At 36.4% G+C, this 15,613-nt stretch overlaps 1 protein-coding gene across 1 annotated transcript; it reads left to right on the top strand.

Moving 5' to 3' along the window:
- Nucleotides 1–4,419: 4,419 nt before the first annotated feature.
- Nucleotides 4,420–6,166, top strand: MC5R (melanocortin 5 receptor; the record flags this gene model as incomplete). The annotated part of the gene is made up of 1 exon (XM_083357638.1): nt 4,420–6,166. The coding sequence occupies one exon, from the start codon at nt 4,420–4,422 to the stop codon at nt 5,395–5,397; it is 978 nt and encodes a 325-aa protein (XP_083213764.1). The 3' UTR covers nt 5,398–6,166.
- Between the last annotated feature and the right edge of the window lie 9,447 nt (nt 6,167–15,613).

The raw sequence follows: 15,613 nt of genomic DNA, 5'->3' as shown, positions 1-15,613 counted from the left end.
CATTAGAAATTAAATCTGAATAAATTATAAAAAAGTAGGAATTACTATGACTAATTCTTAAAAGAGCACAGGATCTTTCTGACTGAAATATTTTGTCCAAATGGAAATGGTACTGCTTTTAGAGGATGTGGGTGTACAGAATTAAGAATGATATAGAAACACAAAACAAAGCAAAACAAAAAATATCTCCATAGTTTATGGAAGAGCTGGAAGAAAATGGCAATTAGAACATTTTTTTTAAAATCCCATTTATATCCCGCCCTTCTCCGAAGACTCAGGGCGGCTTACAATTTGATTCATTCAATTTAAAGTGAATTAATTTAAAGTAAATTTAAATGGAAAATGCCCTGCAAAATACATTTATGCTTTCAAAAAGTCTTGGTATACCATCATGGAGTAGCACTATATCTGTATAACCAAGATAATGGTACTCAAGGATAGCTTTTAATTTGGTTGCAGTCAAGAAGACTTAAAAGCTCAGCCGTTTTAATTGCTCTCCCCCCCAGCATTTTTAATGAGATCAACCTTGGAAGTAGATAAATAAGGCATTCTGTGTATTATTACATCCCAATCAGGAAGATGGAGTTCTCTGTCTCAAATGATTTCATAGAATAGGGTCACTCTAAACCAGGGGTAGGCAACCTCGGCTCTTTTATGACTCATGGACTTCAACTCCCAGAATTCCTGAGTCACCTATGCTACGCTACAACACTAATAAGAACAAAACTATAAAAAATCTCCAAAGTAAAACTATTACTCAAAAATAAGTTGACCAGTGTTAAAAGAGGTGTTTTTTTTTACTAACAACATTAGTATGAAACATTTCCTGTGGACATAGACAGGTTCTTCTGTGGGATACTTTTTGGCCATGTGTGGATTGGGATCCATTATCTGCCTGGCTGGTGGAAGCTGCCATGGAGATTACCGGAGACTGGGTTCACTCTTGAAGGAAAGACATTCATAACCTTCTCTGAAAGAGGTGGTGGTAGACCCCTTTCTCAATAAGCCATTGCTCAATCTGGCTATTTTAAACCATCATAGTCCTGCAGCCTACCTTTAGTTTGAAGTTAAAGTTGCTGAGAAGATAGTTGACATACAACTGTAGTCAGTGGTGGAATTAAAATACCTGAACAATAGGTTCTCTTATTTGATGCAGGCCTGGGCCTCCGAGGCCTAGAACGGACTTCCAGAAGTGGCATCCATGCACTTCCAGCAGGTGTTCTACACCTAGAGGCCTCCAGGCCTCCCAGGCCTAGATTGGACTTCTGGAAATCAGCCATTCTCCAAATGCAGCAAAATTTAACTACCAGTTCTGCTGAACCAGTGAGAACTGGCTGAATCCCACCACTGACTGTAGTGGATTATTTAGATTTCTCTCAGTCAGGATCCAGGAGTATAGAATGGAAACTGAGGTGGTTGCTTGTTTGAATGACCTTTGACCAGACTGGGATAGGATAAATACAGTCCTTCTGGATCTGCTGGGTCCCTCAGTGTCTTTCAATACCAATTCCTTTCAAAAGTTATAACATCCTTCTAGATTGACAGTGACAACTGGGAGTGGGACACTATATTGCCATGACTCTTTTTCTTCTTGAAGGTCCAGTTCCTCCTGGTGATTTGGGGGAACTCAATTCACTGTTGGCTGCCACGTCCTTTCTGCTCTGCTGTTTAATATCTATATAAATAATACTTGGAGGCTAACAGGGACTGAATAGCAAAAAAGAAGCTCGGGGTTAACCAAGCAAGATAATATGGGCTGTAAATTTAAAGACCATCTGATTCTGGGGTTAGCTCATCCTTACCTCTAAATGGGGCTTTCTTCCCATCAAAAAGAGGTGGCTTGCAATTTGGGGGGGTCTTCTTGGATTCATGGCTTCTCACAGCAGGTGGAAGCTGCAGCCAAGACAGCATAATTATGTCTAGTGTACCAAATGTGACCTTGCCTGCAGTGGAAGATACTGGGCAGTTACTGGACATGTTGTAGCCGGGCTATTGTATTTTGATTCACATGGGGCTGTGTTTGAAGATAATCTGGAAATTTCCACTGGCCCAGTCTGTGGTAGTTCAGGTAAGTATGGGTATACCTAAATTCACTCAGAACCGCTATGGGTCTGCATTGGCCACTAAGATGCTTCTGAATAAAGCTCAAGGTGCTGCTGGCTATTACCTTTTAAAACCCTATATGGCTAAGGGCCTGAATGCTTGTAAAGGCTTGTAAAATATCCTATTACTGACGGATCAGAAATCAAACCCTATCAGTGATAGCTCTGTCTTGTAAGCAACTGGTTTTCTCCTATTGAGCTTCTGAGCTGCCCTGAAGACATATCTCTTCAGGAAAACATTTGGAAATAATGAGGATTGATTGAGTGGTGCTATTAGGAGATAGCATTCTGATTATTATAATTCTATTTCAGTGGTTTTTGTTGTTTCACATATGTCATTCTAAATCATTTGGAGCTGAATATAGTTGTATAATTTAGAACAAAGGAGCAGAGTACAAGGCTCCTCTGTACCCAAGTAAGTAAGTATTTTCCCCAGATGTGATTATTTCACATGCTGAAAGACTGAGCTAAGTTTGTGAATTAAAACTGGACTGTAATATTAACATAGTTTGGATGTTAAGCCTTGTGTGGTGTACAAAGGGTATGGATCAATGAGAATCTAAAATACATTTTCTTTTTAGCTTTTCATGAAGCCTTTCAAAGCAAGGTTTTTTGGAGGTTTGTTGTTAACTCTGGTAAATTTGAGAAATTTATTTCGTCTTTATTTTAGCCGTCATCTTTAACCTTTGTCACAGAAATGTATTCAGAGAATATGCTGCGGAAGAGAATGCAATTCTCATCCATCTCCTTTCAGGTTAGGCTGACGTTTTTTGTAAATGATCCACTCCAGTGCAGCATCAGATCAGTATAGTCATGTTGGAGCACTCTTGGTTAGTCATAATAGATGCTAAATTCCAGGGCTTATTAAAGGCAACAGACAAAGTCAACCTGCACTGAGGTTGAGCAGGAGGCATTTTGTGTATGCTCAAAAGCTAGCACGCTATCGTGTGATGTTAGGAAAGAGCCTGAATGCTGCAGACATGCTGGGGTTAAGGGCTTGAGAACTGTGATTCAAATTAAACCTTGCAGTGTATATATGACAACGGCTGTTTTAAAAACAGAAAACCTAGTTCATTTTTTAAAAAATGTTTACAGTTTGGGATAGGAAAAAAGGGAATAATACTGTATCACAGGGATGGTTTCTAATAACAGAGCAGGCAGGGGAGAAGAAGGGGGTGCGCTACCAGTAGCAGCCATGAGGTGGCACTAAGCATTCAAGTCTGCATCTTTGGGAAGTCTTTGCGAAGTTAGATGAAAGGAGGGGTATAGGAGGAGCTGAAGCATTGAAATCATTTTACTCTTGAGACTATAAAAAGGCAGGACCTCAGTAAATAACTTATAACAGCAGCAGCCCTGTCTTTTTTGGATGTGAATTATTCATTTCTCTTGACATGGCACCTACACCTGCAAATAACCCAAGAAGCTTTGATGATGTAAGAAAGGGCAAGAGAAACTTCTGACATCCTGATGAAAATATACGAGGTCTGAAGAGAAATAGGATCAGAACAAATAACAGGATTTGGTAAATAGCTAAAATTCTTCTTTACTTGCAAATTAAGTCTTTGGGAAATACTGGGATTCTTTGAATACTATTGCTTAGACTAAGAATCTAAATATGTTGTCAACCTGAATGGTCTTGCACTGTTTTTGATAATATTCCTGCTGTGTCAAAGAAATCTGAACTCAAGCACGCATAGTCAGGCTAAGATTCCAATGCATTGTGCTAAAGAACAACGAAAGCCATATAATACACCTTTGAATATCAATATATTATTAGAAGGTATGAGATTTGCAGCAAGGAAGCTGACATGTATCATTCTTTCATAGATTGAAAGATCAAGGAAAATATTTAAATATGTTGCTTTATGGGTTTAGTAGACAATTGAAAAGAAAATCACACTTATTTATAATTTAGAATAGAGGAGGTTGATTCAATTATGCAGTATTATTTGCTAATCTAGAAAGGTTAGCATATTAACATTCTCTCAGATCCATAAAAAATGAAAGGTGAAAATAGCTGGATGGAGGAGGAAGGAAAGAAATCTTTCGGGGGGGGGGGTAGACAAGTGGGAGATACATTGATTTTCATCATTGCTTTTGGATTCTTGTATTCTGTATTTATTCCTTTCTTCCTAGCTTTATATGAGCTCAGAAACAATGTCTTGAGTTTCCACTTCCTTTCTTGATATCAGATTACTTTTGGTCCTTCTCTTTGCAGGAACTTCCACATTTCTGGAAACTGCCTTTCCAAGATTATGTTCTGACAAACCTCTCAGACTGAAAAGACCATCTTAAAAGGATATAATTATTAGCAGAGATGAATTTGTCTAACCGTCTCAACATTTTAGACACTAACTTCACTGCTCTTGGAAGCAACGTGACCATCCCCACAACCAGGACCAGCCCATCAACATGTGACCAGGTGGTTATAGCAGCTGAAGTGTTTCTCATGCTTGGCATTGTTAGCCTTCTTGAAAACATCCTTGTCATCTGTGCCATATTTAAGAACAAGAACTTGCACTCTCCTATGTATTTCTTTGTATGTAGCTTAGCGGTTGCTGACATGTTGGTCAGTGTGTCAAACGCCTGGGAGACTATAACTATATATTTGTTAAACAATAGGCATCTTATTATTGAAGATGTTTTTGTACGTCACATAGATAATGTTTTTGATTCAATGATCTGCATATCTGTGGTGGCTTCCATGTGTAGTTTGCTAGCTATCGCTGTTGACAGGTACATCACCATCTTTTATGCCCTCCGTTATCATAATATCATGACTGTGAGAAGATCAGGACTCATCATTGCATGCATATGGACTTTCTGCACTGGCTGTGGAATCATCTTCATCCTTTATTATGAATCAAAGTATGTAATCATGTGTCTCATCACAATGTTTTTCATCATGTTGTTTCTCATGGTTTCTCTCTACATACACATGTTTCTTTTGGCTCGTACTCATGTTAAGAGGATAGCAGCTTTGCCAGGATATAATTCTGTCCATCAAAGGACTAGCATGAAAGGAGCTATCACTTTGACAATACTACTGGGCATCTTCATTGTATGCTGGGCTCCCTTTTTCCTCCACCTCATCCTGATGATCTCCTGCCCTCAGAACCTCTACTGTGTTTGCTTCATGTCTCATTTCAACATGTACCTCATTCTTATAATGTGCAATTCAGTTATTGATCCCTTGATCTATGCCTTTCGGAGCCAGGAAATGTGGAAGACTTTTAAGGAGATCATATGCTGCTATAGCATAAACCTGATCTGTGGACTACCGAACAAGTATTAGAAAACAGATCTGGATCCCATACTATAAGAACTTTTAAGAAAAAAAACGCTTAGCCTAAATGCAGTTACCTGAAAGCTCATTTGGTGGTGCTTATTTGTGAGAAAACATGCATAGGATTGTCTGTTAGTTTACAAACTAAATTATTGGTTTTATCTTCTTGTTCATTATGAACTGTTACACTTTTAACTTGTGATCCTTGTTGACAGTCTATGTGGGAAACAAGCATTTTTCTGTTTGTATTGCCATTTTTGGATGATTTTATATTCCTTCAGGAAACATGAATATGATATGTGTTCATTATTTATACAGATACAAACAGTTTGGCTTTATAATGGTGGGCATATATAGTAAATTGTCTTTGTACTGCCCATAAATCCAGATAAGTCTTTTAAACAACCAATACTTAAGAATCATATTGTTCCCTAAAAAGTGTTTTTGATGAATTCTACAGTATGCATGAATGCAATTTGTAATTAATTTATAAGGAACTCAGTTTTTCATGGGAAAAGAAGCCAAAGTACAAGGAAAACACAATAGATTACGCAATATGAGTACAATATTTTCATATTTATTTGTTTAAAATTGTATAAAGACATCCAACTCTATGAATATGGCTCACATGAATTATTTGATATTTGCCGATATTTCTTCTATCATGTCCTTTTCTTTTTCTTTGAAATAAAAACTAAGAATAACTTGCCCTCAAATATTTATAGGATAGGTGTGTCTCAATTTGAATACTGAGGATTCAATGGGAATGAATGTTGTGGATGGTCAGTGGTCTGTGGCTTGATTGTATGTATTTACAGCCATTGCTACTGTATTGCTGTTTCTCCTGCATGAGCCGTGATGACACATTGGTTAGAATGCAGTATTGCAGTAATTCAGCTCACTGCCAGGAGTTCGATCCTGACCAGCTAAAGGTTGACTCAGCCTTCCATCTTTCCGAGGTTAGTAAAATGACAACCCAGATCGTTGGGGGCAAAATGCTGACTCTGTAAACCACTTAGAGAGGGCTGTAAAGTATTATGAAGCGGTATATAAGCATGTGCTATTGCTAAGTGCTATGTCATATGTCTGGGATAGACAGCATAGGACAGAATTCAGCAAAGTCTATTAATTATTTAGATGTTTATTACTGATAAATTACTGTTTATTACTGATAAATCCCTATCTTTACTACTATTTTTAAACGCAACAATTTATAATTGTGCTAAAATAAGATACACCTTTTATTTATCATTCAGAAATAAATTTAAGCGTACGTTGGAGCAATGACTACATTACTATCAGACAGATATTTAAATGTGCATTTCCTGTTAGTTTGAATGTGGGTTTCTTGAGCCAGCATTTACAAAAAATGAACTGATTTTTCTTTGAAAATAAATACATTTTGAATACGCAAAGTGTTGAACTTTGTCCAATGTTATACATACACTAGAAACAGAGATATATCTGAAGTGTGCCAAAATCAGAAAAGTAGGTAGATTATATAGGGGCCAAGTGTTAACATATACAGCAAGTCTCCAGTTGCAAAAACTATAACTTTTATTGGAGATGATGGCAAAGTCTGAATGATGCTGAGATCCAAGCATATTGTTTCCCCTACCCCCACTTTTTTTTTAAAAAAAAGTCACTTAGAATACCTAAGTTATAATTAAAGGGAACCATTTTTATAGTTCTACTGATTTCAGTAATAAAATTAAATACATAGTGATAGCTGTAAAAATTGATTGGACTGAATGTTGGCTGGATTAATATCCCAAATTTTTAATTGCTCAAGGAAGACTATTTTAAAATCCATTTTTCTATCAATAAGCATGCATTTCACAATCAGATTAATTGACTAGCATGTTGTTAGATTTGCAGTTTTTCTAAGGTCAATGTTCAGAAATAATAAGTAATGTTTTCTTCCAAGAAATGTACAGCAACATCATTTCAGAAAAAAAGGGAACGACAACTTATAGAATTAATACTTATAATGAATAAGTGACAAATGTTTTCCTTAAAAACAATATAATAATTGCCAGATGTTGGCACGGCAAATAAGTCTTATTTAAGAATTGCTTAGTGGGTTGTGGGAATGTGTAGATATGACATACGTTGGTTATAGTAGTCCAAGACACTAATTAGCAAGCTAATTAAGTATGGGATAATATGACAATAAATGGATGCCTTCACTGGACGTGTTCAAACAGCAGCTAGACAATAATACATTGGTCTACTTTAATTCTGGTTCCTATTCTAAGCAGAGGGCAATATACGTTAGAGCACGGGTGTCAAACTCACTGTGTCACTTGATGTGTCACGATGTATCATGACTCTTTTTGTATTGCCGGCAATGGGGTGGATGCGGCTTCGGTATGATAAAACTGGCCCATGGGCCAGCAGTTTGACACCCCTGCATTAGAGGTTTAGCTAAGTGTATGATTCTCCACTTTCCGCTGAAAACACATCAAATCTTTTAGGAAATCTACTATATCAGCAAGATATGTTTCTGATTATATATTTTAAAGTAACAAATTACCTATTTCATAATTTGTTTTGAAATATTCTTTTAGTTTTAATGCAGTAGGGTAAGGTAAGTTTAAAAGAAAGTTTTGCAGCTCTACTGAAATTCTTATTGGAAACTGTTTTATTTAAATCTCCTTTCAATAAAGCTTTTGGTTGAAAACCATATGACAGAAATGTTACCAAAAAGACTACTCAAAGAGCAAAGAAATCCAATGACTTTTTAAGAAAGTTCCAAATCTTGTATATATAGGGTAGATTCACTCAGATTCATAACTTTTTATGTACTTTATATTTCCTAATATTCTTGTGATAGTGAAAAGCCATGGAAGCAGGTGAATTACAGTCTATTCATATTTTCAGCCTCTAGACCAAACATGTCAAACTCGCGACGTCACGTGATGTATCAGGACTGTTTTGCCATTGCCGGGGTCGGGTGGACACGGTTTCCACGTGATGCGTCCAGCCTATGGGCCAGAAGTTTGACACCCCTGCTCTAGATCATATGTAGTTTTGTTTTCTTTCTGATGGTACCCTAAGGCTACGAATGAAAAAAAAGCAGAATAATCCTATAGTTTAATGTTCAGCATGGCTGGAAATTTGGGGAATAGCAGTTCCAACTTATCTGGTTAGGAAAAGCTGCTATAAATGATTCTTCAGATTCAATTTGCTTTTAAACAGATTACCATGTCAAAATTACTAACTTAATGAAGGATTTTGAATAATCTTTCATCGAAATGTAACTCTTATTGGAATGACTGCATTATCACAAGCCCTACCCTGAAAAGGAAATTACATACTGCTATAGAACCTAGCAGTTTGAAAGCATGTAAAAATGCAAGTAGAAAAATAGGGACCACTACGGTGGGAAGGTAACAGCATTCCGTGCGCCTTTGGCATCTAGTCATGACGGCCACATGACCACGGAGACGTCCTCGGACAAGCCCTGGCTCTTCGGCTTTGAAACGGAGATGAGCACCAGCCCCTAGAGTCGGAAACGACTAGCACACATGTGTGGGGGAACCTTTACCATTTACCTTTATACAAATAAATACTTTGTGTTGTAGTAAATTTCATTATAGGATGAAGATTGAAGAATTTATAATAATATTGTCTCAAGCAGAAGGCAGTGTCTGAGTTGTTGTAAAAGGAAACCATGGACAATCAAAGACTATTTGATTTCCATGTGGTATAGACTATGTTGTAAATAGGAAATGTGAAGCTGTGTAAACTTGCTGAATATATGGTAGTTAATTTTTCTGGAATTTTACTTGAAATAAACATGCAGGCATTTGAGCTAATAATTAGAATTGTTGGAGTGGAATTACTTATGATTTGCATTATAAATAATAGTGCCTCCTAAAGTCACTGGTAAACAAGTTTTTAAAATTTTAATTTCAAATTTTAGTGAAATGTCTGCGAGAAGTAAAATTCCAAACTTCTTTGGTTCAATTTAAATACATGCACTAAATGGATACATTGATTTTAGGTTTCATTCTTGAATGATCTATCAAAAATCACACAACAAATTAGAAGCCAGAAAGTCTAAATTGACCAAAGTTTAGCAAACAATAACAATAAAACTTAAACATATGCAAATGTAGCTATTCCTGATCAAACTGTATGCGTCATTGAATCCCTAAATGAACAGAACACTTTGCCTCCCTGCCTAAATCTTAAATGCATAATTTTCTTGCAGATATGAATGCAGATTTACTGTTTATGTGGCCTTGACTGTGATGAGGTTGTTGCAAAGTTTTTTTCTGAAACTCTCTTGTGTAGTTTATTGTTGTATGTGCAGTGCTGCCCTGTAGGTCTGTGACCAGCTACCCTAATCTCAGCTAATTTTTTCAGTAGGGGGTGTTGGAAGAAAACTATTGATTCTGAGCTAACCAGGTTTTCATGAACTCTAGCAGATATTTTTCTTAGTGGTCCAGATCTTGCTTTGACGTAAACTGTTCAGAGCAAGTTCAGTTTTTAAGAATGCTTATCAAACTTAAATGACTAGTTGGGACCAATTAGAATTTTTTTTACAGCCTTCCCTTGGTGTATGAAAGTTAATGAACTTCATTTTCAAATGAAGTTGACAGCTGCTTAAAGGAGTCCACAGTGGTTGAAAACAGACAGAATAATAATCACAACCTGAGAGATTAGAAGGGTCGGAGAACTTGTTCACCTGTGAAATTATCTTCATCTGACTAATTATAGGCCTAACAAGTTAATTACCATTTTGGGTCTTATTAAAACTTTACATATGCCAAAATATTACTACACCAACTGGAAGCATGTTCCAATATCTACACCTATCATATTCACCCTTTTCTTATTTTGAATTAATAAACAGATGCCCATACATAAAGGGTGCATTCACATTTGGAGAAAAATGTCTTGTGTAGCTTTTTATTATGCAATAGTTATATCAGCTTTTATTCACTTATGTATTCATTGAAACTTAGATTTTGATCAGGGACTTCTACATTTTTGCAGGTAATTCAAGATTCTAAGGAAAAATAAAAAAAATCTAAACACAAACAGATTTTGAGTATTGGAAATAAACTAAGGATAAAGAGATATTTCTGGTTAATACTCTTTTTTAAGCAAAATAATAAGTTTGTAATTTGTAGTATATTTAGCTACATCATACTGAAGGTCTAAATTCAATGTATGGAATGTAAGAGGACAGAACAATAGGGAGTAGATAGAGTGCTAAAATTTTACTTTGTGTCCTTTCTTTTTCTATCATTGGGCCTACTCTTTGACTAAAAATTGCTAAAGTGAGGCTGCTTCCTTTTCTTTGTAGGTGTGTGTGAACCCATACACACAGAGAACATATGCTGTTATATTCTCTCCTGCATACTATAGTGCTAGGCTTTGTCTATGTTGATGTTTACTCTTTGTAAATTGCTTTCTGTTGTAGTTATAAAGTCTCTTTCACTAATCATTGCTGAGGTCGGGAACATGCTTGTACACATACAAGATGCCTCAACTACAAGTATATTACTGTTTGCAAAATAATATTAAAATCAGTTCATCTGATGTTCATGCTGTCGCATCCTTTGACAGTAATATGCATATTGATAGGAATCAATGCCACGAAGAGTAGCCTAATTTTATTACAGATTAAAAATGACAGATCAGAGCAAAATCCAATGGTTCATGCATTTTTAACACTGCTCCTCCTGGGTGAGTCAATACGTAGTGCATAGCTTATAGGTACCATAAGATACTATAGGCACTATTATAGAGTCCACTCCCAGACAGGAAGATTCCTTGGATGACTTTGGGCTGCTTACTCTCCTTTAGCTCAACTCTTAGGGAAGTTGCAAGAAGGGATTTGGAGGAAAAGCTGTGTGCATTGTTGTTGCTCCTGGATTGACATAAAGCATTCTGAATCATAGAGTTTTAAAAAATCATGTAAGACTTTGAGATCAATTTGGTGTTCCTGCAGGACTCCAAATAGAAACATTCAAATGCAGCAATATTTGTAATAAACCATAATGAGGTCAAAGTAACACATGAATCCTGGCATCATCATTCACAAATAATATTTACTTTTCGTATTTTTGAATCACCCACCTTCCTCAAAGAGGGATTCTGGGCTGTGTACAATAAAATGTTAAAATATAAAAATAGCATATCAAAATAAACAGTTTAAAAAGGAGGCAAGGATGATTAAATGCTTATGCTTTTAAGCTAAATGTGCTTATATAATGATGAGCATGTGTGCACAGATGCCTATCTTGCTTTTGCTTCACCATGTCCAGCAAAAACGTCAGTCACCTCTAAGTAACTAATTTAATGTCAAACTACTGAAGTCATTTTCCCCCCTGACTTTCAACAGAAATTTGTTTTCTTCTTATTACAATTCATTTATTTTGTATTCCAATTTCTGGGATGATCACACTTTTCTTCTAAAATGTTTTTTGTAGAATTTTTTGGGGGCCTATTTGGGGTATTTACAAAGCTGGACAATCATTTTGCTTTCACATTTAATAACTGGATTTCAAAGACAGCACCCTTGGCTAGGAAACTCTCAATGAGGCTAATGCGATTTAATCTGATCAATTTACATAAAGTTTTGACTGCATGTTAGAGTATAGCTATCAACAGTTCAGAGTCAGAAATGTGATTATTTCAACACATTTCCTTTTTGCTTCTTCCTCCCTGCATCTGTGCAAATTCCCACTTCTCAAACACTACACTATGAGACATATAATGAATGCTTTTATTATATCTACATCAAGAGAAGAGGTAACTTTTAAAACTCAGTTCTGGGAAAAGTATTGAGGACCTCTTTATCACCGCTCAGAGCTTCTCCTTGATGGAGATAGGTGATTTAGAAACATGAAATATAAATAAAGTGGATATAGAAAAAATAAACAAACAAAGAGAACATTACTTACATATTCTTGTTTTGAACATCAGCTATACGCTTCTCCGTGCATGATTACTTAAAAGCAAGATCATCATGTGAAAAGGCTACACTTCTGCTCTTTTAGCCATTAAATAAATGTAGAGATAATTATGCGAACAAGTCATGCATCTTTCTAGGCAGCATTTTGGAAGTGGTATACATCCTTCTTCCCAGGGCTGAGAAACAATGAGTGGCTCAAGGTGACCACATGGCTTTAAGCCTTAGCTGGGACTAAAATCAGGTTTTAGAAGAAAGGGTGGCAGCTGGGCTGGGCATATTTTCCTTCACCAAGGAAGCAGTTTGTAAGGAGCTGGAGCCATATCTTATAAATGGTGGAGATGTGATTTTCTATCTTTTTTCTTATTTTATTTTAAAAAAGAGAGGTATACATATTGTTTTAGGGTTTTTTCTTCAATGGCAGGAAGTTATGCTACCAATTTAGGCAAGTACGCTATTAAAATTTTGGAATGCAATGTATGTCTCTCTTGAGGTTGCAAAGAAGGAGTTGTGAGATCACAGAACAGCTATTCATGTTTCAGAATTCTCTGTGGAGTTGTTTTTAAGATTATTCTATTATTGTTGGTGGCCAACTTTTATTCTGGTTGTTTTTTCTGGCCTCCTTCGCAATCTACAATCTTTCTGGGAAAAGGCCTATTAGAAGAAACAGAATTCTAAAATGAAAAATATTTACATACCCATACTGTTTAATTAAAGTAAATATACAGAAGCATCACAACCCACCCCTAAAAATTTAATATCTCAGAAAACTATATAAACTATAAATTTCTTAATTTCAAACCTGCTTGGAGGAGAGTTCTCCATCCCATTCTTAAGAAGGGATTCTTTTTGTGTTGCACACCTGATAATGGAGAATAGATTCTTTTGATAATAAAAACGCAGTAAGATTCAACTCTTTTTAAAAATAAATTACAGTAAATATAAGATATTTTATTATATAATGCATATATATTATATTATATATTATATTTTTTTCTTACAATCTTATTTTAATTCTGCATTTATTCATGTTCAATGTGTAGAACATAACGTTGGATGTAGAAGAAAGCACTAGCTCACACTCTGTTGTTTAAAAGTTGACTCAGATCCCTTGTTTTAGCCTGGTACCCTGGTGAACAATTTCAACGAGAACCTTAAGACTTGCTACATTGTTTACTGATCATTCTGCTTTCCCCCCTCTTCTTCCCCTGAAGAACACAATTTGCACAAGGGGTTCAGGAGAATGAGTGAAGCTACAAGAAAACTAGCTTGGAGGAAACAAATTAAACTAAGAGATGTAGCTGAACTGAGAAGCTGGCCAAACTAAAAATGTGTTGCATAAATGTGAAGTGTGGAAAGAGAAAAATTAGAAAAAAATGGCTGCCTTTGGTCAATAGTCATTTAGTAAACTTCAATCTGAATGGCAACAGTACACATGTGCCCCTTTCAGGCATTATACTTGATATATAAGAGCTACGAGCTATGTAAGACAACTTTCCTCTCCACACGTGTGGACTTCGACTCTGAGAATTTCAGCATAGTCATGTTGACTGGGGAATTCTGGCAAAGGGTGACGTGGGCCAGGAGGTCTCATAACCTGGCCCCATCCTTTCATCATCCTTGCATATTTATTTATTTATTTGATTTTTATAGCTGCCCATCTCAATCAATCTCTAGGCAAGACTCTAGGATTACAATACAAATGTATATATATTATACATCGGAAGTCGACACCTTTTCTTTCTCTTTTCCCCTTGCCCCACACCTTTCCCTTCCCCCTTTCCTCCCCTATTTTCCTACTACTCTCTTTTGTCCTTTTGTATTGTATATTACAAACTAATATAAACTATATTATAAAGTAATATAAAAATAATAAAAAATTACAATTAAAAGAACAAAAAAAATAAAATCATTATATATATATATATATATATATATATATATATATATATATATATATACAGTATATATATATATACAGTATATATATATATATATATATATATATATATATATATATATATATATATATATATATATATATATATATATTCGGGTTTTTCCCCGCGTAGAACTAAAGGTGTAGGCGCAACGTTTCGACGGAATCCCATCCGTCATCATCAGGCTTTAGCTTCCTTCTTCTGGGAGAAGCATGTGGCTGTTTGTTCCTCTTTTTTAAACTGCCAGAGGGGGTGTGTTCTGTGGAGGTGTGCTCTGACTGGGTAGGGGACCAAGTGTGTTCTGATTGGGTGGGAGTGTGTTTTGAATGGAGGGTGTGTTCTGATTGGGTGGGGGGGTGTTCTGAGTGGATGGACTGGTCTCAGCTGCCAGCTCCAGACCTGAGCTGGTGAGTTGTGCTGCTTTTGTTCGGCTTCGTGTTTGTGGTGGTGCCATGTTTTTATAGTGGGTGTCAGTTTGCTTATTGTGTGGTTTGGAGGGGTTTAAAGTGGCTGATGTTGCAGCTGTAGTTAGGTTTCTGTTTTGTGGTTGTGTGTCTTTATCGTGGTGGGTTCGGATTTGCTTTTTGAATGGTTGTGTGGTGGTGATGTCATGTGATGTTATCATGAGTTTGGGTCTGGTATCATTCTTGGTGGTTGGACGGATGGGATTCCGTCGAAACGTTGCGCCTACACCTTTAGTTCTACGCGGGGAAAAACCCGAAAAACCAAGGAATATCCAGGCTTTTAGGACCTTATGAAATGCTAACAGGGTTGGGGTCATTCTAATATCTGAAGAGAAGATATTTCATAGAGCACTGGAGAAAAAGCCCATTTTCTAGTCTTCACCAGCTGACTCTCTTTGGCTGATAGGATCTGCAGCATGCCCGTTCTGCTTGATCGAGTTAAGACAGGTAGAAACCCTTGGAAATGATCCCCTTAGATAACCCAGTCCCAAGCCATGTAGGCCTTTAAAAATAATAATAATCAGCACCTTGAATTGCACCCAGAAACAATATCTTCCCTTGTTGGCTGTGTTCTATTTAAGGCTGTGATGAAGAGGAATTCTGCTTATATTTGTTTGCATGTGAATAACCTGTCATAATGCTCACAAAGACTGATTGATTGGGGACATGAGAAAATACATTGGGGCAATATATGGTAGTTCACACTGAGATGAATGAAATCAGAATTTGTAGTTAATAGTACAAGCAATTACTTATTAGATGTGTAGAAGCAGAGGATAAACAGCTGCATTTCAAAAATACTTTCAGCAGGGGACTTCCGGGTGGCAAGGCTCCATTGTCGGCAGCCATTTCGGCTGTCAGCCCCGTTGTTTCTGTAGAACCGCCAAAAA

This window comes from Vipera ursinii (assembly GCF_947247035.1).
Source record: "Vipera ursinii genome assembly, chromosome: 3".
NCBI lineage: Eukaryota > Metazoa > Chordata > Lepidosauria > Squamata > Viperidae > Vipera > Vipera ursinii.
This window is presented reverse-complemented; position numbering and strand designations above follow the sequence as displayed.